The 25,227-nt window shown below is 42.3% G+C and overlaps 1 protein-coding gene across 2 annotated transcripts in view; it reads right to left on the reverse strand.

Annotated features, from left to right (window-relative positions):
- The window catches only part of LOC146041717 (sialic acid-binding Ig-like lectin 13), a 76,677-nt gene that overhangs the window by 40,256 nt on the left and 11,194 nt on the right, over positions 1–25,227 (reverse strand). For both annotated transcript variants that reach the window (XM_083161630.1, XM_083161629.1), the window contains exon 2: positions 10,687–10,817. In XM_083161630.1, the coding sequence (XP_083017756.1) occupies positions 10,687–10,741 (55 nt within the window). In that variant the 5' untranslated portion in view covers positions 10,742–10,817. The remainder of the gene's footprint in view (positions 1–10,686; positions 10,818–25,227) is intronic.

Here is a 25,227-nt window from a genome sequence, read left to right on the forward strand (position 1 = left end):
TACAGGTCTAAAATATTAGCCAGCAATTGATCACATCCAGGGGTTGTTCAAGAGAGGAGGGAGCCCATGTGCAGTTATCATGTGGGACCCCCTCCTTTCTCACCGGTGCGTGCACCATCCCCACATTCCAGTAGATTTCTGTGGTAGATACAAGTATAGTTTATGGGTCCAGGATGTGTGCTGCCGGGACCCCTGAACCTACATAGGTACCAATGATCATCACACACCCTACACCCTATTATAGATGCCCAAATAATCACTGTACTTGACCTATGATAGACCACCTCTTTTTTCCCCCTTACTGTCATCACAATTATAAGGAATAAGAAGAGACCAACAAGATAAAAACACATATGCACATCAATGTACTATTTAGTTTGTGCACATATTATCTTGTAAAAATCTGTTTTAAACAAAACAAATAAACAGAAACCAAAAATGTATGAATCCTTATATCTCTGCGACAGTAGGAATGTTACCCATACAAATATAATGGGATTTTCCCTAATATTAACAATTTAAACATATGAAATAGAATGTATTTTTTTATGACTGCATAAATCTTCCTGTTTTCTGGTCAATTGACATTTTTTTTTTGCTATCTTTGCATAAATATTGTTTTTATTTTTACAGATAATTACATACAAATAAATTGATATATTATACATCCATAGACACAGTGGTCCTCAATCTGATTGACCTGCAAAGCTGCAAAATTTGCAGCTTTGAGGGCCATCTAAACACCGACCGCTGCCCGCACGAAGGTCCACCCACTCACGCACTGCAAATTTCCCCGCACGCATGCGAATGGATGTTTTGCATAAACATCGATTCGCAGATTGCTTGTGGGGCAGAAAAAATTTGATGGTCGCCGAAAAAAAACCGAATTATTTTTTTAAGCGTCTCTGCTGACATATCTGTGGTGCCCCTGTATGGGAAAAGGACGGGCAGCTGACATTCTGTGACGTCAGCTGCCCTACCGCGGAACCCGTGCCACCGGTGCATTTCCATGGGAAAGCCCAGAATTTCATGGGAATGCCCATGAAACACAGGGCGTTCCCATGGGCACAACCCATGTCCGCCGCCCTATGCCCCTGCTGTGTGCAAACGGACCAGCGAATAATCAATGCCATGCCCGCTCGCATTAAGTGGCTGCACATGCACATAAAAGTTTATGCACATGCGCAGTTGCCCAACATCGCTCCCCTGTGCGAACCCATGTCTCATTGCAAAAATATAATTATCCCAATATCGTTACATCTTCAAACCTCAATCACTTATAGATGATGGAGACCTATAAAATAGAAAGAAAGAAAGAAAGAAAGACAGAATGAAAGACATTTTTACTAGATATAAATAATATCGACAGTAAGTAACAATAAGAACAGTAACCAAAAACTTTTTTTGGGGACAATAAGAAGAAGATCATAATAAGCTCAGAAGAGGTTGCAAGAACTCATTCAGATAAATATCATCAGGAAACTCAAAAAATAATCAGAGGAGAGGAAAAAGAGGGGGAAGGAAACAAGGAGGAATGAAATATTCAGAGAAGGCAAAAGATATATTTGACCATCAGGCAATTTTCAATCCTTCAAATATAGAATAAGGAATTGCAGCACTAGATTTATTATCCAAAAGGAATTGATTTTGCAATAACCCAAATATATTTGATCTATTTATAGAATATTCTGTAGATGTATTTCATCTCTAAGGGCAGTATTCAATGAGAAAGTTCTCCGTGCATGGAGAGCGTTTTATTTCACTCGCCATGCACTCTCCGTGCTTTTGTGGAGATTCTCCATGTTTGGAGATTCTCCGTCACAGCACTTTACCCACTATTCAATGTGGCTGATGTTTGCCGCCACTCGCGGCGAGTCTTAACCCCTGCAGCGGACAAGCGTCCGCGGCAGGGAGCTTTCAGGGAGCCGGGGGACGGAAGCAGCCAGAGAGATTATAGTCTCCCTGGCTGCTCCAGAGGAATGTGGAGGGGAGGGGGGCTCTCCGGGACCCAGGCAGCACAGGCTGCCCCCCCTATAGCCAGCGGGGGACCCAGTATTCACTGCACCCGATCGTGCATATTAACGATCGGGTGCAGTGAATATATGAATATGTAATGAGCGGCTCGAGCGCTCCGGCCCCCTGCTGGCTGCACTGTGTAAAAAAAATAAAAAAAAAATTTAAAAAATATTTTTTTTAAAATTAAATATATATTCATGTGCTATAAGCACATGAATAAAAATAACATGCCCCTTCACAGAAAAAAAAAAAAAAAAAAGATTTTTTTACACCAAAATTAAAAAAAAAAAACCTTTTAGTTTAAAAGTTCACATTCCAGCTCCCCATCAAAAGATGGAGAATTGCTACACGGAGAGAAACGGAGAAAATCACTTAGAAAGACGGAGAATATTTCACATTGAATAGGGTTGCTCGCTTTTGGAGAGCAAAATGCTCCGTCCAAGGCGAACAAAGCACAAATTCTCCACAAAACACGGAGAACTTTTCTCATTGAATACTGCCCTAAGAAGACAGTGATAACTCATTTATTTCATATTGAAAACAATATGTTCAATAATACTAAAACTAAAGAAGAAATCAGAGACTTTTTCAACATAATCAAAAAAGTGGCCTGATTCAAATATTCTTTAAAAATTGTATTTTGGATTTCAAAGAGTTTTGTACATAAAAACACAAAAAGACGCATAATCAAACTTATCCCAAAAAATTTAAGGAAAGCCCTTAGCATATAATAAAAAAGACTAATTGATAAATATTAAATCAACAGGCAAAGGGCCAGATGCACTTAGCTTCAAAAAGTGGAGAGTGATAAACAACCAGCCAATCAGCTCCAAACTGACTTTTTTCAAACAGTCTGTAGCTTGGCATTTAGGGGCTGATTGACTGGTTATTAAACACTATCCACTTTACCACTTTTTTGAAGATTAGTTTATCTGACCCAAAGTGAGAGGATTAGTTAGTATTGATTTGATGTTTTGTAGTCAGTTACAAAAGATTTTCATAACCTCTTTAAATCTAAACTTATAACCTTGTCTAATTCTGCTTAAAATGAGGGAGTGATAAAGATTGAACTTCCCATTTGAATTTTTAGAGCACACTATTATTACAGTTTTATTTATCATCTCCCTAAACCGCACAAAACACTTCACAACCCACTGGAATTGTGGGGTCCAATAAATTTGAAAATAGGATTTTGCTGATTATTATTTTCAAAGGTCCCATATAAAACATACTCTGCACATTATCAACTTTATACAGGTTATAAAGTGCAGTTTTGAATATTTTTCTTTATCATCTCATACAATAATTGTATTCAAGCATACCACATCAAAAACTTATCTATTCAGAAAAATTATATATTTGGGATCTCAGATGAATTAATTTTAACAATTTTTTTGGTACTCTTTACCTAGAAGGGTGCCCATCGCGGGCATCGCATGTACATCGCATGCCATTTGCGATGCGACCGATGCGATGCCCGCGATTTTACATTGAAAACCATGTTTAAATGTAAATCGCGTCGGTCGCATAGCATGCGGCCAAAAAAACGCATGCGATGCGACCGACGCGATTACCGCGATTTTACATAGGGAACAATGTTACATGGGTCAATTGACCCGATTTAACATTGGGAACAATGTTAAATGGCCCACAGACCCCAAATAGCCAGCCTGGGCCCCCCCAATTGTTAACGCCACCCCACGATCAACGTGAACCCGAAGCGTGGCGAGCGCAGCGGTACGCGTCCTCCGTCCTTTTAATACCCCCACTATCCACGTCGGCGTGGAGTTGAGAATAGATAGTGTGGCGAGCGCAGCTAGCCACCGAGCCCGAAGCGTGGCGAGCGGACGCGGATACCTTCACAGGTAAACGCGTCCCTTCGCGTGCTTCACAGGTATCCGCGTCCCCTCGCTACGCTTCAGGCTCGGTGGCTCGCTGCGCTCGCCACACTATCTATTCTCATCTCCACGCCGACGTGGATAGTAGGGGTATGAAAAGGTCGGAGGACGTGTACCGCCGCCCCTCGTGGGCTCGCTGCGCTCGCCACGCTTCGGGTTCACGTTGATCGTGGGGTGGCTTTAACAATTGGGGGGGGGGGCAGGGTGGCTATTTGGGGTCTGTGGGCCATTTAACATTGTTCCCAATGTTAAATCGGGTCATTTGACCCATTTGACATTGTTCCCTATGTAAAATCGCGGTAATCGTGTAGATCGCATCGCATGCGATTTTTTGGTCGCATGCGATGCGACCGACGCAATTTTTTTACCTGCGATGCCCATGATCAAAATCGTGGGCGCCCTTCTAGGTAAAGAGTACCATTTTTTTTTTTTTGCATAGACTTCTTTCTTCAGGTGATGGGAACAGCCATGGGCACCAGGTTGCGTACTGCTGAGCTAATTTATATGGTTCTATCTGAAGAACAAATTTGGAATAGACCTTATGCATAAAACCTGGTATTATTGCCATTCTATTTTTTATTTGATTATTATGTGGCACATAGGAAGGGATCCAGCACTTGAAATAGTTTATTTCATAATTTCTTACTAGTTCGAATTACATTTTAAGCATCGGTTAATTATTTGCATATCACTATCTTGGCTTCAAGTATATATATATATATATATATATATATATATATATATATATATATATATATATATATATATATATGTCAAAAAGAAGGACAAGAAGGGCGCTCCATAGTGCATAAATGACAATTTAATAACAACATATAAAAACACGGTCCAGGAAAAGCAACACTGTACTCGTACCGAACCATGCAGCGCTGTGGGCTGGGTACCACAAGATATTCAAATTTTGAATGCCAGGCAAAGCTCCTACCACCAAACGCCGGGGCACCGCTGGAAACCACGAACCACCACTGGGGATCACCGTCAACAGGTGTCAGTGTATCGGGAACCACACGGGAACAGCTACGGAGGAGGGAGCCGGGCAGCAGTTGGAGCAGACGTCACAGGCCCCGCCCTAACGCGTTTCGTAATACAACTTCGTCAGAGGGCCCTCTGACGAAGTTGTATTACGAAACGCGTTAGGGCGGGGCCTGTGACGTCTGCTCCAACTGCTGCCCGGCTCCCTCCTCCGTAGCTGTTCCCGTGTGGTTCCCGATACACTGACACCTGTTGACGGTGATCCCCAGTGGTGGTTCGTGGTTTCCAGCGGTGCCCCGGCGTTTGGTGGTAGGAGCTTTGCCTGGCATTCAAAATTTGAATATCTTGTGGTACCCAGCCCACAGCGCTGCATGGTTCGGTACGAGTACAGTGTTGCTTTTCCTGGACCGTGTTTTTAAATGTTGTTATTAAATTGTCATTTATGCACTATGGAGCGCCCCTCTTGTCCTTCTTTTTGACAGATTCTTCCCCCTCTCGTGAGTCCCGAGAGTTCAGAGAGGTGGCTGCTATTCAAATTGTGGATATAGTGCACTAGCCCCAGGTGTACCCTGTTTGAGCTAGTCCATTGCTGGAGTGGTGCTAAGGAATCAGCGCCGCACTTCCATCACCTGCTTTTCCTTCCATATATATATATATATATATATATATATATATATATATATATATATATATATATATATATATATATATATATATTGTAGGGCGGAGTGAAAAAACTGAAATTGAGAAATTCAAAATCGGCTAGTGTGGAAAAGTTGTGACTTGACTAGAATAAGAAACGTGCAAAAGCATTTTGATCTGAGTCAACATCTTCTGTTCTGGCAAGAGGCCTGAAGTTTCACTTTTTTGGTGAAAATGACGAAAACTATGAAGATGCTCCGATCTAGTTAAAATAATGTCAGGATGTCTTAGAGTGGTTCATTAATATACTTTAGCGTAGTAAAAGAGAGTACAAGCTTGTCCTAGTGCAAAGTGACTGACTTTGGTGGGAGAAAAAATCCCTAATAATTGACCTATTTTCATGGTCACAATTGTGAATATTGTGTGTTTTCTCCTGAACGTGTTTATAATAGAAGAAGCACAAATACTCTAAATGGAATTTCAGTGACACTGTGTGATATATAACACTGCATAATGGCCCTTAATCAGACCTGATCGCAGTACAAATTTGTTCTCAAAATGGGCAAAACAAATGCTGCATTGCAGGTGGGGCAGATGTAACGTGCTGAGAGAGTTAAATTTGGGTGGGGTGTGTTGAAACTGAAATCTAAATTACAGTGTAAAAATAATGCAGCCGGTATTTACCTTGCACAGAAACAAAATAACTCACACAAATCTAAAGGTGGCCATACATCTACAGATCGATTGTCAGATTGGGCCGGTTGGAACAAACACCTGGTAATATCTGAATAACTGTTTTTTGGCAGTTTTCCAGCATTTCAAAGCAAATGGTCAACTGTCTCTTGCTCTCATACATTACCAGGATTTTGTTCCAACCAGACAGATCGGACAATAAATCTGTAGATGTATGGCCACCTTAAATCTCTCTGCACATGTTACATCTGCCCCACCTGCAGTCCAGCATTTTTTTGCCCATTTTGAGAACAAATTTGTACTGCGATCAGGTCTGATTAAGGGCCACTATGCAGTGTTATATTTCACACAGTGTCACTGAACTACATGAAATTGGATTTATGCTGCTCTCTTTGCAGTGCATATACAAAGATAGACAATCCTGTGTATATAAATAAGAAATAACTGTTGCAGTCTGTTATTGAAAAACAGTAACTGTTACTTGTATTACAAGTAACAGTGTGAACTGTCTAATGTTTCATTTTACCTATCACTTCTGTTTATTGACAGAAAACAGTGTTGCATCCGATATACTGGGAACATGATTGGGCTGCATTACAGCATATAATTATGCCAAAGAAAAGCCAATATATTAACTGTTAAATATGTTGAAGTGTATTATGATGTAATAAATTGTAAGCTTGCAGCAGGGCCCTCTAACCCCCAAGTCTGTCTGTCATTACCCAGTTTGTTTTATCACTGTCTATTATTGTAAAGCGTAAAGGAATCTGCTGAGCTATATAAGAAACTGTAAATAAATAAATAAATAAACAAATACATCTAATGTTTAGGAAAAAAAAAAACAAGAACATTGATTCAAAAAATAACAGGTTAATCATTCTATGAGTGGTGTCCAGCAGTACATATATGCCAATCACTGTGTTAATTTCTAGGCAGCAGGACCGTCTTAACAGCAGTGTGGGCACCTGGGCAAAGCAATGCACTGGGGCCCTTACCCATTCTCCCCTCCTAGGGGTGGGGGATGCTATCAGCAGCAGCTTAGATGCCCCACGGGTGGCAAGGGGTGCTCTATCTTCCATTCACCATGTAGGACCTGGAGCAGTAACTTCTGCTAATTACTCCTTTACTGCACAGGTGGTGGGAGGGAGAACACTAACGTGTGGAAGGGGGCACTGAGCTGTATGAAGGGTCCCTTGTAAATGACTTTCAGGGAGGTAGGGGGTGTTTTATACACATGGGACGGTTGGATAATGGAGTGGGCTTAATATTCGTCATTTTCCGGTGGAAGGGCAACTTGTTTGACTGCAGATATCGCCATTATCTGGAAATAGATTTCTTAGCCTAGTATAAAAACCTAGAGTCCCAACTTTCAGGAGGTGCTGGGAACTTGGGTATCAGAGATCAGGAGCCAGAGCAATCCATTGACAAAAATATAAAACTACACCAGACGTTTGGAGCTGGAGCAGGGACCGGCTGCTTGAAGGCTGATATCTCTGGTTCTGGGCATGATAGAGACAAGCCGCTAGTGTCAGAGAGAACCTGAGAAATATGACTGGAAATTGTAATTAACAGGTCGAATGTGGACTGCTGCTTTGAAGTTGGATATCTGCAGTTCCCCAGGGCCGATTTTCTAAATTCTGGTATCCCTGGAAATAGGGGATCCTCAGCTATCAACATAGAGCCCTTATACGCCTGGGGCCCCTGGGCAAGTGCCCATTAAGCCCATACAAAAAGACAGCCCTGCTAGGCAGGATTGATCAGCAATACTTATTACAGCATAATGCACTTTAATGTATTTAACTGTTAATACATTGGCTTATCTTTGGCATAATTATATGCTGTAATGCAGCTGCAGGTGGGGCAGATGTAACATGTGCAGAGGGAGTTAATGTGGCCATACATCTACAGATTTATTGTCCGATCTGTCTGACAATACTGGTAATGGATGAGAGCACTTTGCTTTGAAATGCTGGAAAACTGCCAAAAACTGTCATTCAGATATTACCAGGTATTTGTTCCAACCAGCCAGATCTGACAATCGATCTGTAGATGTATGGCCACCTTTAGATTTGTGTTGAGTTATTTTGTTTCTGTGCATGGTAAATACCTGCTGCATTATTTTTACACTGCAATTTAGATTTCAGTTTCAACACACCCCACCCAAATTTAACTCTCTCAGCACGTTACATCTGCCCCACCTGCAATGCAGCATTTGTTTTGCCCATTTTGAGAACAAATTTGTACTGCGATCAGGTCTGATTAAGGGCTATTATGCAGTGTTATATTTCACACAGTGTCAATGAAATTCCATTTAGAGTATTTGTGCTTCTTCTATTATAAACACGTTCAGGAGAAAACACACAATATTCACAATTGTGACCATGAAAATGGGTCAATTATTAGGGATTTTTTCTCCCGCAAGTCAGTCACTTTGCACTAGGACAAGCTCGTACTCTCTTTTACTATGCTAAAGTATATTAATGAACCACTCTAAGACATCCTGACATAATTATAACTAGATTGGAGCATCTTCATAGGTTTCGTCATTTTCACCTAAAAAGTGAAACTTTAGGCCTCTTGCCAGAACAGAAGATGTTGACTCAGATCAAAATGCTTTTGCACGTTTCTTATTCAGGTCAAGTCACAACTTTCCCACACTAGCCGATTTTGAATTTCTCAATTTCAGTTTTTTCACTCCGCCCTAATATATATATATATATATATATATATATATATATATATATATATATATATATATATATATATAGGTAGATGGGTAACAGGACGGCACTCCAATGATGAAGCTTTCGTCGGTGCCAGGTCATAAATAGAAATGCAAAACACTTACCCCCCCGTAGAAGGATGAAGACCAGCACTCAGACGCAGGTAAAGGTGAAGAAAAAAACGTGTTTATTCCATAAGTACAGGTAATAGCAACACGGGCTGTCCCGACAGCCGTTTCAACTGGGCATCAGCCAGTTGTCATCAGGGGAACAGAGCACTCAGCAGCCCCAGTTTAAATAGTATAACAATTGCGCCAAAACAAATGCTAATGAGAGTACTGTGACCTTACAAATTAGGTCTGACATCATCTGAGCCCCGTCAGGTGGAAGGGGCTCAGATGATGTCAGCTACACGGCCAAACACTCTCTTAATATTTCAAAGAATCCCTTATTCCGAGAGGCTTTAGACTGCACAACCAACCCACCCTTGGCAGGCACAACAACGAGTTTTGCATCAAGTGGTGCAATGTTCACAAGACCTCATGCTCCTGGTCATTGAGCAAACCTCCATTGATCTGCAATTGATTAAAGCGGACATCGCGGACCTCTAGAGAACTGACCCTTACCAAGCCATTCGGGACCCAGCCAGTGAGCTAGGCACCAAGCTTGACAAGGAAATTGAAAAGTTTAAGGAGAATTTACTCGCATTCCTCGCGCGTCTATCTCCCTCTTCACTTCCTCACTGCCACTGGACGCTAGTGTCCGTCTCCTAGCAACGCAGCGCGCACTCAGCTGACAGCGGGATCCCCGCAGCGAGCCTATCACAGGCTGCCAGCACGGGGAATCCCGCTGTCACTCACTCCCACGCCACCCGCCCCTTCCACCTGACGGGGCTCAGATGATGTCAGACCTAATTTGTAAGGTCACAGTACTCTCATTAGCATTTGTTTTGGCGCAATTGTTATACTATTTAAACTGGGGCTGCTGAGTGCTCTGTTCCCCTGATGACAACTGGCTGATGCCCAGTTGAAACAGCTGTCGGGACAGCCCGTGTTGCTATTACCTGTACTTATGGAATAAACACGTTTTTTTCTTCACCTTTACCTGCGTCTGAGTGCTGGTCTTCATCCTTCTACGGGGGGGGGGTAAGTGTTTTTTATATATATATATATATATATATATATATATATATATATATATATATATATATATATATATGTATATATGAATTACAGTAAAAGTACAGCATGTAATAATTCTTCATTTTAATATTTCACTTAATAAAGCACTTACTGTAGCTAGATAGCTTCACAATTGCTCATATTATGTGGACTTTATTAAAGAAACTAGACATATTATTCAAAACTTTGAAAAAATAATTAATCCCACATACTGTATTTATTGGCAGAAGCCTATAATCAGACTGTTACTCATGATAGAAAAATATACTTAATATATAATCATAAGTGCAGAAATAAAATGCTTTGTAATGAATTTTGAGCTTCCTTTGTTTTCTGGTCAACCAACACTTCCTGAGCCCCTTTGTCTCTATTACATTTGAGATGATGCTAGTGATACAGGATTTTCAGTACCAAATAGTGACAATTTAAACCTTTGAAATATAATTTATCTTTACCAAATATACATTAAGCACGAGTAAAATTGTGCAACTATAATAAACATTTATAAACTGAATTAGATAATTGTTAATTTGATCATCTTACCATGAAGAACAAATAGTAGAAATGTCCTTTTAAGGCAGAAAGAGTACTTGCTCATTATCCGAATAGTTTTCAGGTCCTGTCTCTCTTTATTTTATTGCCAGGATTGTATATGATGAGTTCTGTAAGATTTCCTATAGAAGAATTCAAAAAGGTTATTATCCGTAACTGTGGGCGGTTTATATATGCCTAACATTGCATACAGTATATAGAAGGGATCAAATTTTTTTTTTTAGACAACTGCATCAGTGAGCGGACGCCTACAACCTGGACAATAATACCACTATTATAAAAAAAAATAGTATCAATAATCAATTACCGTATATACTCGAGTATAAGTCGACTCGAATATAAACCGAGGCACCTAATTTTACAACAAAAAACTGGGAAAACTTATTAACTCAAGTGGGACCCTCACTCGAGTATAAGCCGAGGGGGGCTTTTTCAGCATAAAAAAATGTTCTGAAAAAGTAGGCTTATACTCGAGTATATATGGTATATCAATTATTCATCAAATTAACAGTATATGTTTACAGAGATCAAAAAGGAAAACAAATTGACTGCGCTTACATTGATAATCGATTTCCAATGTTGAAAGATGATGCAAGTAACCTTCATAAAATAATAATTTTTAATTTAAGAGTAAATAAACTAAAATAAATTAGCAGCACATATTAAAAACGGTTTTGTGGCATGAAAATCAAGACAAAACATTAGGAAAGGATAATGAGTTAAAAAAGAAAAAAAAAGGGGTTTTCTTCCCTTTACCTTATTAAAAAATAAAAAATAAAAGTGACGGTACCATATTAAAAATGACCAGCGGGATATATGGATTATTGTGAGCCCGGTTGGATCCGTTCCTATTCTGCCCCGATTTAGGAAAGACCTAGATGGCAGGGAAATATTCCAGCTTGGTTTTCTAGCGGGGAGTATTAGAACTCCTGCTGTTTCTTGACGCCAAATGGGTATATCGTAGGCTGGAGTGGTATGGTCTCCCAGTATAGTAGCCAATGTTCGGTCAGGAGGCTGGTCCGGTCTCTCAGGGCATGGAGCAGCTGTTACAGTGAAATCTGGTAGTGTCAGTCACTTGTAAAGTCCATGTCTATGTTTACAGAGATCCCTGGCCTCTTATCTCCCCCTAAACGTCAGCAACACAACTCTGTTATCTCAAATGCTGGCCGACATTGCTCACTCGCCGCACCCCAAACAGGCCCAGACTGTCAATCATTGACAGTCTGTGCTGGGATGCGTGCAACATTGCAGGACCCATTCACACACATGGAAATTAATGGTAAAAGGAACTTTGGGCATTCGGTCACATTATCTTTGGGGTCTAAATATACTTGTAGATGTAATTTTGTTTTCCGTAATATGGTAATCACCAGGCAATAACCACAATAGAAAGGACAACTCAGTGCAGCACAAATGGTGTGGTGATTAGCATTACTGCTCACAGCACTGAGTTCCTGGGTTCAATTCCCATTTAACTGTTTGGAGTTTGTATATTCTCCCCGTGCTTGCGTGGGTTTCCTCCGGGTACTCCGGTTTCCTTCCACAATCCAAAAATATACTGGAAGGATAATTGGCTCTCGACAAAAATTAACCCAAATGTGAATGTGTGTGTGTACATGTGGTAGGGAATATAGATTTAAAGCTCCACTGGAGCAGCGACTGATATATTGTGCTAAAGGATCGCTGAAATCAGCATGATCATGTACAGTAACTAGAAATGTAAATATAGATACTCTACAAGACATTTACAGTTTATTTCATAATGTAGTTTGTTCTGTAACATTATTGTATTAAAAAGGGTATTCCCTCTACTGTGCACTTGGCCGGATGTCAGGTCTTGCTACAGTATTCTGTAGTGCCATATCCATCAGCGGCTACTGAGCGCTGTACTGTCATTTTCATCACCCAGTGGTGAAGCAGTGTAATTACATGCTGTGGATCCTCTTATGCCTTAGTACGCCTTAACGTGCCATTCTTATAGTGTGACGGATACTAGTGGAGAAACTGCGGCAACGATGATCGTGGCTACATCTGTTGGTTGAAATACTGGGTACTTATGTATTATCTGGACTCCCATGTTAAATGCACCCCATTTTTTCATACCCCTACTATCTAACTACGCATAGAGTTGATTTTATATAGTGTGGCGAGCGCAGCGAGCCACCGTGCCCGAAGCGTGGTGAGCGCAGCGAGCCCCACGAGGGGACGCGGTCTCATAAGAAAAACGGGAGTCCAGATATTACATAAGTACCAAATACTGTCTAAGACACTAAATTACTGGGATGGATATTATTGATATAGACAAAATTGCACCCATAGTTCAGGCCAGGGCGGGTGCTAGGGTGTTTGGCACCCCGTGCAAAATATAAATTTGCACTCTTCTTTACATATTTAATAAACAGACAGCACTGTGCAGAAAGAGGTTGGTAAGGTGGCCACTGTTTGGCAGGGGGAAGGGAGATGAGGGGCAGGCAGGGCCGGATTATAATGGAGGCACAAGGGGTCAGTGCCCCTGGGCCCCCCACTATCTAGGGTCCCCCTGTGGTTGGCATGTATTTTTAAAAAAAATATATATATTTTTTTTTGTTTTAGCTAAAGGTTTTGTGCATGGGAGTGGGGTAGTGCTGAGGCTTCACCTATCTGCCAATGTGGCAATGATTAATGGTGCTGAGCATCGGGAGCCAAGGCACACTGATTGCACAAGTGTGCAGTGCATTACTGGGAGTTGACTAAGTCCCATGACACTTTAAACCAGGGGGCAGAGGCTGAGAGGTTTGTGCTGAGCTCTAATTGGTGGAGCTCATTACATGCCCATGGAGAACAGCAGCTTAGTCATGGGAGGGTTTTTAATCAAAGGCAGCACTAGGACTGTGAGGTCTCCTACAGAGTAAGGTACAGAGGGACAAACACAGGCTTTTCATATGGTATGTATTTATGTGTGTGTGTGTGTGTATATATATATATATATATATATATATATATATATATATATATGAACGGATCCAATCCTGCCGGCACTCTGGTATACACAGCAACTTGCCCCGGTGCCATAAACGAAAGTCCATACAACAACTCCAAAAGAAAGAAGGCACTCGGGAAACAGCGGTATAAAGCAACACAAACGTGTATTGTTGAGCTTTCGGGGTTTGACCCCCTTCCTCAGAACACGACTACAGCAATGAAACACAGTACAGAACTGACATAAATACCTTAGTCCAGCAGATCTCCCGCCCCGTGGCGTCCATTGACCAGGTGCACGCTGCAGAAGCCGGGATGCAGGCTGATGACGTCATGCATCCAGATCCAGGAAGCGGTGCCGCTGCCTAGCAACGCCAGCCGCTTGCGTTTCACTCCAGACTCCATTACTCACAGCCTGCTCTCAGGCTGCTGCTGCCGCCCTTACAACCGCCCACCTGGGAGGAGGGACAATTAGACAACAGATTACATATAATGCATTACAATGGCAATAGTCATATACATATACAATACAACAGAGTACAATCAAAAATGGAAGCAAACGAGACATACAAACAAATAACATGTAGCAGAGAGATTAGGTAAGCGCATTCCAGCTGATCTTATCATTAAGCCCTTTAGGGGCAATGGTATTCAATCTAAAGATCCAGCGAGACTCGGTGATTAACAGGCGTTTTGCCCTATCACCGCCACGCATGGAATCCTTTATATGATCAATCATAAAATACTTTAAAGAAGAGAGCGGATGCCCCATAGACTTAAAATGGCGTGCCACAGGCTGATCAACCGACCTGCCAGACTGGGCAAGATCGATGGCCGACCTATGTAACGCCATTCTAGTACGGAAAGACTGTGTGGTCTGGCCCACATAGTAAAGGCCGCAAGGGCACACTAAAATATAAACCACATATTCTGTTCTACAGGTGAGCACATGGCGGATGTCATACTGTTTATCCGTATGGGGATGCCTAAAGTTTTTACATGGCATCAGATACTTACATGTAGTACAATTATAACAGCTATAACAGCCTGGTGGCTTGGTGTAGACATTGGGGGGCCTAGGTACATTCAGACCCGTAATGTCAGTACGCACCAGCCTGTCGCGTAAATTGCGACCTCTTTTAAAGGCTGCTAGCGGTCGAATAGATTTGAACACAGGTAGATCGGGATCATGTTTGACCATAGGCCAAAGGGCCTTGGATGCATATTGTAATATGGGACTTGCCACTGAATACGTGCTGGTCCATGGCAGTACATTACCCGAATCGGGTTTCCTGGGTTTCAACAGATCTGAGCGCGGAATAGACATCACCTGTAATTTTTGCTGGCTTAAGGTAACAGGATCATAACCCCTACTGATAAATTTACTAATGAGGTGATCTAATCTACTGGACAACAAGGATGGGTCACTGACGAGCCTCGCTATCCTCATCATCTGGGAGCGAGGCAATCCCCTTTTCAGGGCAGGGGGATGGTGGCTTGATGCCAACAGGAAGGTATTTCTGCCCACATCCTTATAATAAACATCAGTGGTGATTTTGTTGTCAATCAGAGATACTGCTACATCTAAAAATTGAGCACAGCTATCATTACAAGAAAACGTGAACTTAATCGCCGAATCACTGGAGTTCACCTCAGCGATCAGCGACTCAAACAGCTCCTGTCAACCCGTCCATAGGACAAAAATGTCATCTATGTAACGGGTGTACAGGAGCAGATGCTTGTTCACCTCAGGTCTGAACAAAAACATACGGTCTTCTTCACGGAACATATAGATGTTGGCATACGGGGGTGCCACCGCCGATCCCATGGCACACCCTCGTAGCTGTAGGTAGTAACTACCATCAAATAAGAAGAAGTTCCTCTCAAGAGTCAATTGCAGTAGCCTGAGAAACAACTGGTGGTCAAAAACCGCGGTATCAAGCTGTTGATTAAGGAATAACTGCACCGCCTCCACACCCCCTGCATGGGGTATGGATGTATACAGGGAAGATACATCTAGGCAACACATCAGGGTGCCAGGTGGAACCACAGGAATGTCCCACAACAAATTTAAAAAGCTTGTAGTGTCCTTTAAGAACGATGGTTTGGAGCACAATAGTGGTTGGAGAATATAATCGAGCAGCTGTGATACAGGCTGATAGAGGGAATTTCGAGCAGCAATAAACGGACGGCCCGGTGGATTCCTGGCATCCTTATGTAATTTGGGCAACGTGTACAACACAGGAACCACCGGTGCCGCCGTCAGAATCCGATCACGGACTTTAGCTGGCAATAAGCCCTCGGATACTGCAGTGGAAAGAATAGTAGAGAGTTCTTTCTGATATTTTTGGGTCGGATTCCCAGGGAGCTTCAGGTATACGGCAGGATCTGCTAATTGAGTGTAGATTTCTTTGCGATAATCCTCGATATTTTGTATCACGATGGCCCCGCCTTTGTCGGCGGGCCTAATAGTGATATCCTCATAGCTGCAAAGCTGTTTGAGGGCCGAAGATTCATCTACAGACAGATTCTTGGTTACCTTACCCGGGGCCGCCACAAAACGATGAATGGAATCATCCAATAATCTGCCAAACGTTTTGATTGACGAGTTGGTCGATATTGGATCAAATTTAGATCCAGAGTTGCTGCGAAGAAACTCATCAAAAACACCAGTAGAAATTTGTGGAGGTTTAGACTGAAAGAACTCTTTTAACCGCAATTTCCTCATCAACTTGTGATGATCACAGCGCCAGTCAAATTCATCCAAGAAATTAGTAGGTACAAAGGAGAGTCCCATAGAGATGACAGATATTTCAGTAGTTGATAGGGTACGGTCAGATAGGTTAAATATCAGGGTTTCTTGTTCAACACCTGGCGAGGCGGATTTCTTTTTACCTCGCCTATTTTGCCCGCCCCTGCGGGTGGCCTGCCTCTTGGATGCCAGCTTGAAGATGCCCCCTGGCCTAAAGGGCCACTTTGCTGGTCAGAGGCATCATCGGATTCAGATATGGCAAATTCACTATCGCTGGCCGTGTTAGCATTGGCCTGCCGGTTCCGATATTTTTGTTGCCATGGTTTGCGTCGGCGATAGCCACCATCAGAGCGGCTTGGTTGTTGTTCACCTGTTAACCATCCGTACACTTTGTTTTCATCATAGTCGGCATCAACAGTATGCCGCTTATTTCTTTTAAATTTGAGCAACTCTCTCTTGTAATTCTCACATTGCTCCTCCAATTTAGCCAAGCTCGCTGCATTAATAGGATTATTCAGGATGTCATGATGACTTGTCTGAAAGTCAGCAATTTTAGACTTGGAAATCTGTAGCTCCCGGCCTGACTCCTCGATCACTAAGACCATTAGGTCCAGGGAGGCCCTGTTCAGGATCCCAACCCACTTACGGACGAAATCCTGATTGTGCCGGCCAATAGTGGGGATATTCCGAATCCGGAATCCCCCGGGGATTTTGTGTGCACGGAAATAATCGGACAGGGATGCCCCATGTAAATGAAAGTCTATTTCCCTTCTCCGCAGTTTGAACAAATGATGCTGTAATTCATCAATGTTTTCTTCCGCTTGTATAAGAGCAGGGTCCTCTTCAAATAATATATCCTTAATCTCTGCTGGCGTGAAGGAGAATAAAACTCCTGGGGGGATAGACAGGTTTTGACATCCTGTCATATTCTGAGATGATGATGTCCCAGCTGTGTCCATGATGAATGAGAACAGACACCAGACCAGGGGCGGGCAAAATAGGCGAGGTAAGAAGAAATCCGCCTCGCCAGGTGTTGAACAAGAAACCCTGATATTTAACCTATCTGACCGTACCCTATCAACTACTGAAATATCTGTCATCTCTATGGGACTCTCCTTTGTACCTACTAATTTCTTGGATGAATTTGACTGGCGCTGTGATCATCACAAGTTGATGAGGAAATTGCAGTTAAAAGAGTTCTTTCAGTCTAAACCTCCACAAATTTCTACTGGTGTTTTTGATGAGTTTCTTTGCAGCAACTCTGGATCTAAATTTGATCCAATATCGACCAACTCGTCAATCAAAACGTTTGGCAGATTATTGGATGATTCCATTCATCGTTTTGTGGCAGCCCCGGGTAAGGTAACCAAGAATCTGTCTGTAGATGAATCTTTGGCCCTCAAACAGCTTTGCAGCTATGAGGATATCACTATTAGGCCCGCCGACAAAGGCGGGGCCATCGTGATACAAAATATCGAGGATTATCGCAAAGAAATCTACACTCAATTAGCAGATCCTGCCGTATACCTGAAGCTCCCTGGGAATCCGACCGAAAAATACCAGAAAGAACTCTACTATTCTTTCCACTGCAGTATCCGAGGACTTATTGCCAGCTAAAGTCTGTGATCGGATTCTGACGGCGGCACCGGTGGTTCCTGTGTTGTACACGTTGCCCAAATTACATAAGGATGCCAGGAATCCACCGGGCCATCCGATTATTGCTGCTCGAAATTCCCTCTATCAGCCTGTATCACAGCTGCTCGATTATATTCTCCAACCACTATTGTGCTCCAAACCATCGTTCTTAAAGGACACTACAAGCTTTTTAAATTTGTTGCGGGACATTCCTGTGGTTCCACCTGGCACCCTGATGTGTTGCCTAGATGTATCTTCCCTTTATACATCCATACCCCATGCAGGGTGTGTGGAGGCGGTGCAGTTATTCCTTAATCAACAGCTTGATACCGCGGTTTTTGACCACCAGTTGTTTCTCAGGCTACTGCAATTGACTCTTGAGAGGAACTTCTTCTTATTTGATGGTAGTTACTACCTACAGCTACGAGGGTGTGCCATGGGATCGGCGGTGGCACCCCCGTATGCCAACATCTATATGTTCCGTGAAGAAGACCGTATGTTTTTGCTCAGACCTGAGGTGAACAAGCATCTGCTCCTGTACACCCGTTACATAGATGACATTTTTGTCCTATGGACGGGTGGACAGGAGCTGTTTGAGTCGCTGATCGTTGAGGTGAACTCCAGTGATTCGGCGATTAAGTTCACGTTTTCTTGTAATGATAGCTGTGCTCAATTTTTAGATGTAGCAGTTTCTCTGATTGACAACAAAATCACCACTGATGTTTATTATAAGGATGTGGGCAGAAATACCTTCCTGTTGGCATCAAGCCACCATCCCCCTGCCCTGAAAAGGGGATTGCCTCGCTCCCAGATGATGAGGATAGCGAGGCTCGTCAGTGACCCATCCTTGTTGTCCAGTAGATTAGATCACCTCATTAGTAAATTTATCAGTAGGGGTTATGATCCTGTTACCTTAAGCCAGCAAAAATTACAGGTGATGTCTATTCCGCACTCGGATCTGTTGAAACCCAGGAAACCCGATTCGGGTAATGTACTGCCATGGACCAGCACGTATTCAGTGGCAAGTCCCATATTACAATATGCATCCAAGGCCCTTTGGCCTATGGTCAAACATGATCCCGATCTACCTGTGTTCAAATCTATTCGACCGCTAGCAGCCTTTAAAAGAGGTCGCAATTTACGCGACAGGCTGGTGCGTACTGACATTACGGGTCTGAATGTACCCAGGCCCCCCAATGTCTACACCAAGCCACCAGGCTGTTATAGCTGTTATAATTGTACTACATGTAAGTATCTGATGCCATGTAAAAACTTTAGGCATCCCCATACGGATAAACAGTATGATATCCGCCATGTGCTCACCTGTAGAACAGAATATGTGGTTTATATTTTAGTGTGCCCTTGCGGCCTTTACTATGTGGGCCAGACCACACAGTCTTTCCGTACTAGAATGGCGTTACATAGGTCGGCCATCGATCTTGCCCAGTCTGGCAGGTCGGTTGATCAGCCTGTGGCACGCCATTTTAAGTCTATGGGGCATCCGCTCTCTTCTTTAAAGTATTTTATGATTGATCATATAAAGGATTCCATGCGTGGCGGTGATAGGGCAAAACGCCTGTTAATCACCGAGTCTCGCTGGATCTTTAGATTGAATACCATTGCCCCTAAAGGGCTTAATGATAAGATCAGCTGGAATGCGCTTACCTAATCTCTCTGCTACATGTTATTTGTTTGTATGTCTCGTTTGCTTCCATTTTTGATTGTACTCTGTTGTATTGTATATGTATATGACTATTGCCATTGTAATGCATTATATGTAATCTGTTGTCTAATTGTCCCTCCTCCCAGGTGGGCGGTTGTAAGGGCGGCAGCAGCAGCCTGAGAGCAGGCTGTGAGTAATGGAGTCTGGAGTGAAACGCAAGCGGCTGGCGTTGCTAGGCAGCGGCACCGCTTCCTGGATCTGGATGCATGACGTCATCAGCCTGCATCCCGGCTTCTGCAGCGTGCACCTGGTCAATGGACGCCACGGGGCGGGAGATCTGCTGGACTAAGGTATTTATGTCAGTTCTGTACTGTGTTTCATTGCTGTAGTCGTGTTCTGAGGAAGGGGGTCAAACCCCGAAAGCTCAACAATACACGTTTGTGTTGCTTTATACCGCTGTTTCCCGAGTGCCTTCTTTCTTTTGGAGTTGTTGTATGGACTTTCGTTTATGGCACCGGGGCAAGTTGCTGTGTATACCAGAGTGCCGGCAGGATTGGATCCGTATATATATATATATATATATATATATATATATATATATATATATATATATATATATATATATATATATATATATATATATATATATATATATATGTATATGTGTGTGTATATATGTGTATGTATGTTACCCATTGACCAAGTTTATACTGCATTTACTCTGTGTTTTGACAGTGTAATATTCTCCCATGCAGTGTGCGGCCAGTAATGACAAGTGCAAGGGGGCCCCCCTGGCTAAAAAAACCCCGGGCCCCCCGAAGGCTTAATCTGGCACTGGGGGCAGGGAGTGGGAAGATGCTGTGCAGAGAGGGGGTGATATTCTGGGTAGAGAGAGGGTGGGACAGATACTGGGAAGGGGGACAGATGCTGAAGTTAGGTTGGGGATGATGGGCAGAGAGAGGGTATACAAATACTGGGAAGAGAAAGGGGGGGATACTGGGCACGGTATAGTGAAACAGAAGAAAACATGTAGATGTCAGCACAGCCAGCAGCAATTTTGCACAGCAGCAGAGTAGCACAGCAGGAGAGCTCCTCTCCAGCCCGGCGCCTCCCTGCACGGCAAACGCTGCTGAACGTCTCGTGCCAGACGGGTGCAAGCGCAGATTGCATTCTAGAAAAAAATTGCAGACAAGGTTGGACTGGCCCACAGGGGTACAGGGTTATTCCCTAGTGGACCCTTCTGCCTGAGTGGCCCAACATCCTCCTCTAGGAATGAGACATTCCAGACTGTACACTTGAATTATACATTATACATATGTTATCTTATACTGCACATAACAATGGTTTACTTTCTACAATGCATTCCTGTTATTAACCTGCTACACTATCATGCAAGCTCTGGCAGTATTTACTATATATATAGTATAGATATATATATATATATATATATATATATATATATATATATATATATATATATATATATTTGGGGGGTATAGGCGACACTCACTAATAATAATCCATTAGTGCTGGGGTGTCCACTCAGTTTAACCTCAGGTGAGGTGACAGAATATACGTGGGTACAGGAATGAGGCCACTCTCCAGACTTGTAGACATTTTTCAATAATTCATTTTATTCATGTACGCTGCCACAATAATCGGTCAACGTTTCGGCTCTAGACATGAGCCATTATCAAGACATGTGAACAGCCATCAGTGCATACATCATATGAAAATTACACCTATAATAAAATATGAAAAAATATGTATCAACACACACTATATGTCTTTAAAGGTAAATACTCATTTCATAACAATCAGTGCAATAATCCAATAGACTGAGGTAAACTTCTCCCGTCTAACAACAGCATCCAATCACCACTAGCGGATCAAATAGACCCAAAATAACAACTTGTGTTATTTAAATCAAAGTGCAAGTGCATATATAACCTTATTCTACAACTACAATAGTCCGGTGCAAAGAGCAAGTGTCACAGCATACAAAAGAGCCCAGCTTACCTTGCGATGACAGCAGACAAGGTGCACGCCATTAGCCACGTGCAGAGTGTGGCGTGTCTGTTTGCAAAACACAGCGCTGTCTATATTCCAGGCCATGGAGCGCATAGCGCCTCCCCCTGGAACGCATAGACGCTGACAGGCTTCCGCCCACGTGATCAATCTCCGTTCACGTGCACATAGCGGAGCCTTCCTATTGGCTCTATATACTAGGTATTAGATCTATCTTTACAGGACAATTTGATAAGAAAAATATCTTTAGTACTTTAAGAACATTATATTAGATCCGTATTTATGATTTAATCCAATGAAAAAACATGTCCTTAATTGCAAGAATCGCCGGCTCTTTTGATACTGGAATGCACCTATACACCAAATATTAGCTCTATAGTACATCATAGGTGTTTAAAGATACATACACATACAAAAACATTTACACATACAAAAAACATTAAAAATAAATTGAGGACAAATATACAATATTATACAACAATTACAGCGTGTGCCCCATCATTAGGTAACCCAGATCACATAGCAATATTTATAAAAAGACTGAAAGTGAATTACACTCGTTTAGACCCTTAGGTGCTATTGTATCCAATTTAGCTATCCATCTAGCTTCCCTCTGGAGGAGTGCCCTCCCTCTATCACCCCCTCTTTCGGATGGGGGTTCCCATTTAATAATCATATAACGCAAAGTAGTAATTTGATGATTTTCCCGCATGAAATGTACCGCCACTGGTTTATCAGAAGACCCAGTACTGTAGGCCAGTCTAATAGAGGAGCGATGTTGAGTCATCCTCTCGCGGAATGTTCTAATAGTTTTTCCGACATACAAATAGCCGCAAGGGCACTTTAGGAAATAAATCACATGATCCATCATACATGTCAAACGACGATTTAATGAGATTTTTTTACCACTCTGTGGATGATTAAAGGATCGTCCAGTGATGAGTGCCCGACAGGTTATGCACCCCAGGCACCTAAAGCATCCAACTTGTTGTGACAACCATGTAGGTTTAGATTTAGTTGCAGTGATGGACATGTTGGGCCGTAGCAGATAATCTTTGAGGTTACGGCCACGTCTTATGCTCAATAGGGGCGATGTTTTTTCCATCTTGGAAAAGGCAGGGTCAGATGCAAAGATATGCCAATTCTTCCGGACACCTTGTTGGACATTTCTTAAAGCAGTGTCACATTGAGTACTCAGTACCATACTGGGAACCCTCCTTTTTTGTAACCCCTCTGCAGTTTGAAGACGAAATTTCCTTCTTGCTTTATTTAAGCAATTGTCAATGTCCTGCCTCTTGTACCCACGTTCCTTAAACCTGTCACGACATTCCATGATTTGTTCCTCTGCTTTTTTTGAGTCAGAGTTATTGCGTAATATACGTAAAAATTGGGATAAAGGTAATTTAGATTTGAGGGAATCAGGGTGGTGGCTTGTCGCCCACAACATCGTGTTTCGATCAGTGGGCTTACGATATAAGGTATACCCTAATTTGCCATTGTCTTTAAAAAGAGTCACATCTAAGAAATTTATAGACGAATCACTTATCTCGGCTGTGAATTTAATAGGATGTTCTAAATTATTCAGGTGTCCGACCATATCATGGAAGGACTGCTCTGTACCATTCCACAGCAGGATTACATCGTCTATAAATCTCTTGTAATACAAGATCTGAGTTTCAAATTTGTGCAGAATGTGTTCATTTTCATATTTCTGCATGAAAATGTTTGAATATGCTGGAGCCAAATTCGACCCCATAGCGGTCCCCGATAGCTGTACATAATAATCACTCTGATATAAGAAATGGTTATTACGGAGTACCATCTCTAACAGTTCAATCATAAAGCCAATCGGGGGACCGCTATAGGGTCCAGCCAGCATCTTCTCTTCTACAGCTTGTATCCCCATATCATGGGGTATAACCGTATATAATGAGCAGACATCGAGTGAAGCTAATTTACATGTCACAGGTAAGTTGGTTAATTGAGTGATGTCGGCGAGGAGATGGCCAGTATCACGGAGGTAACTTTTGTCACAGGTGACAAAAGGCTGCAAGAAATAATCCAGGAATTTTGCTAAAGGCTGTAAAATAGAACCACGGGCAGAAATTATTGGTCGCCCAGGCGGGTCGACCAACGATTTATGCACCTTTGGTAGCAAATAAATCAACGGGCACACAGGGTAATCAACTGTCAAAAAGTCCAAATTTAATGATAGCATCCACCTCTCTCTTGATACGGGGCATCGGATTGAAGCCCAGTCTCAAGTAAGTGTGGGAATCAGTCAGTTGTCTTCTGACTTCAACATCATATTTAGCAGAGTCCATCAGGACAACTGCGCCCCCTTTGTCTGCATTACGTATTGTAACCGCATTGTTGTCTCTTAGGTCACGTAAGGCCAATCTTTCAGCCTTGCTTAAATTATCAAAAGATTTTTTATGGTCTTGATTTTCTAAGACCTCATGGTTAACCATTCTCACAAAAAAATTTTATGCTAATATTATTAGAAGGGGGATCAAATGTGCTTTTACTTTTAAATAGCACTTTGGATTGTAATTGAGACTGACCGCCCCTGTTGTCAAAGAATTCTCTCTTAATTTCCTCCCCATCTTATGTAGATCCACAGACCATCTAAAAGGGTCCATTTTGTTTGTGGGGATAAAAGATAAACCCTTTGACAACAGGGAATGTTCGGCTTCTGAAAGTTGGTGGTTAGACAAATTAAAAATTAATTCCTTTTCCGTCCCTTTTTGTTTTTGATTTTTTCTTGAGATCCTCCCCCTTCTTGGGTGGGGTCTCCTAGTGCATTTATCCTGGATCTGGTTCCTGCGCCTAAAAAAGCCCCGGGGGGTCTTTCATTACTAGAAAATTCTCTGTCAGAGGAGGAGTACTGATTGCTAGAGCCAGACTGATCGTTTCTACTACGGAACTGTCTCCTGTTGCCAGTGAATCTAGGTCGTATATTTTCACCTGACAACCACCTATAAACGCCATGGTGCTTGTAGTCCATTTCCACACTTTCAAGTTTCTTTCTTTTGAAAGATATTAATTCCGTCTGAAATCTATCAATCTGAGTCTGCAATTTTGTCATCCAATCCTCTTTTTTATCATTTTTTAATGTGGCAATATGAGCCCCATCATATACTCGAATTTCATTACGTATCTTGGCTAACTCCACACCCACCTCCTCAATAATCAAAATCAATAAATCTAGTGAACATTTATTAAGCACCCCACACCATCGGACACAAAACGCAGGGTTCTTGCGCCCGATGGTGGGGGTGTTGCTCACTCTAAAACCACGTGGTATTTGTTTTTTTCGAAAATATTCAGACAAAAATTGCCCATGCAGGGTTAATTCCACTTCACGTCGTCTAAGTCTTAAAAATGTCTACAAGTCTGGAGAGTGGCCTCATTCCTGTACCCACGTATATTCTGTCACCTCACCTGAGGTTAAACTGAGTGGACACCCCAGCACTAATGGATTATTATTAGTGAG

This window comes from Crinia signifera, chromosome 19 (assembly GCF_055691185.1).
Source record: "Crinia signifera chromosome 19, ASM5569118v1, whole genome shotgun sequence".
Taxonomy (NCBI): Eukaryota; Metazoa; Chordata; class Amphibia; order Anura; family Myobatrachidae; genus Crinia; species Crinia signifera.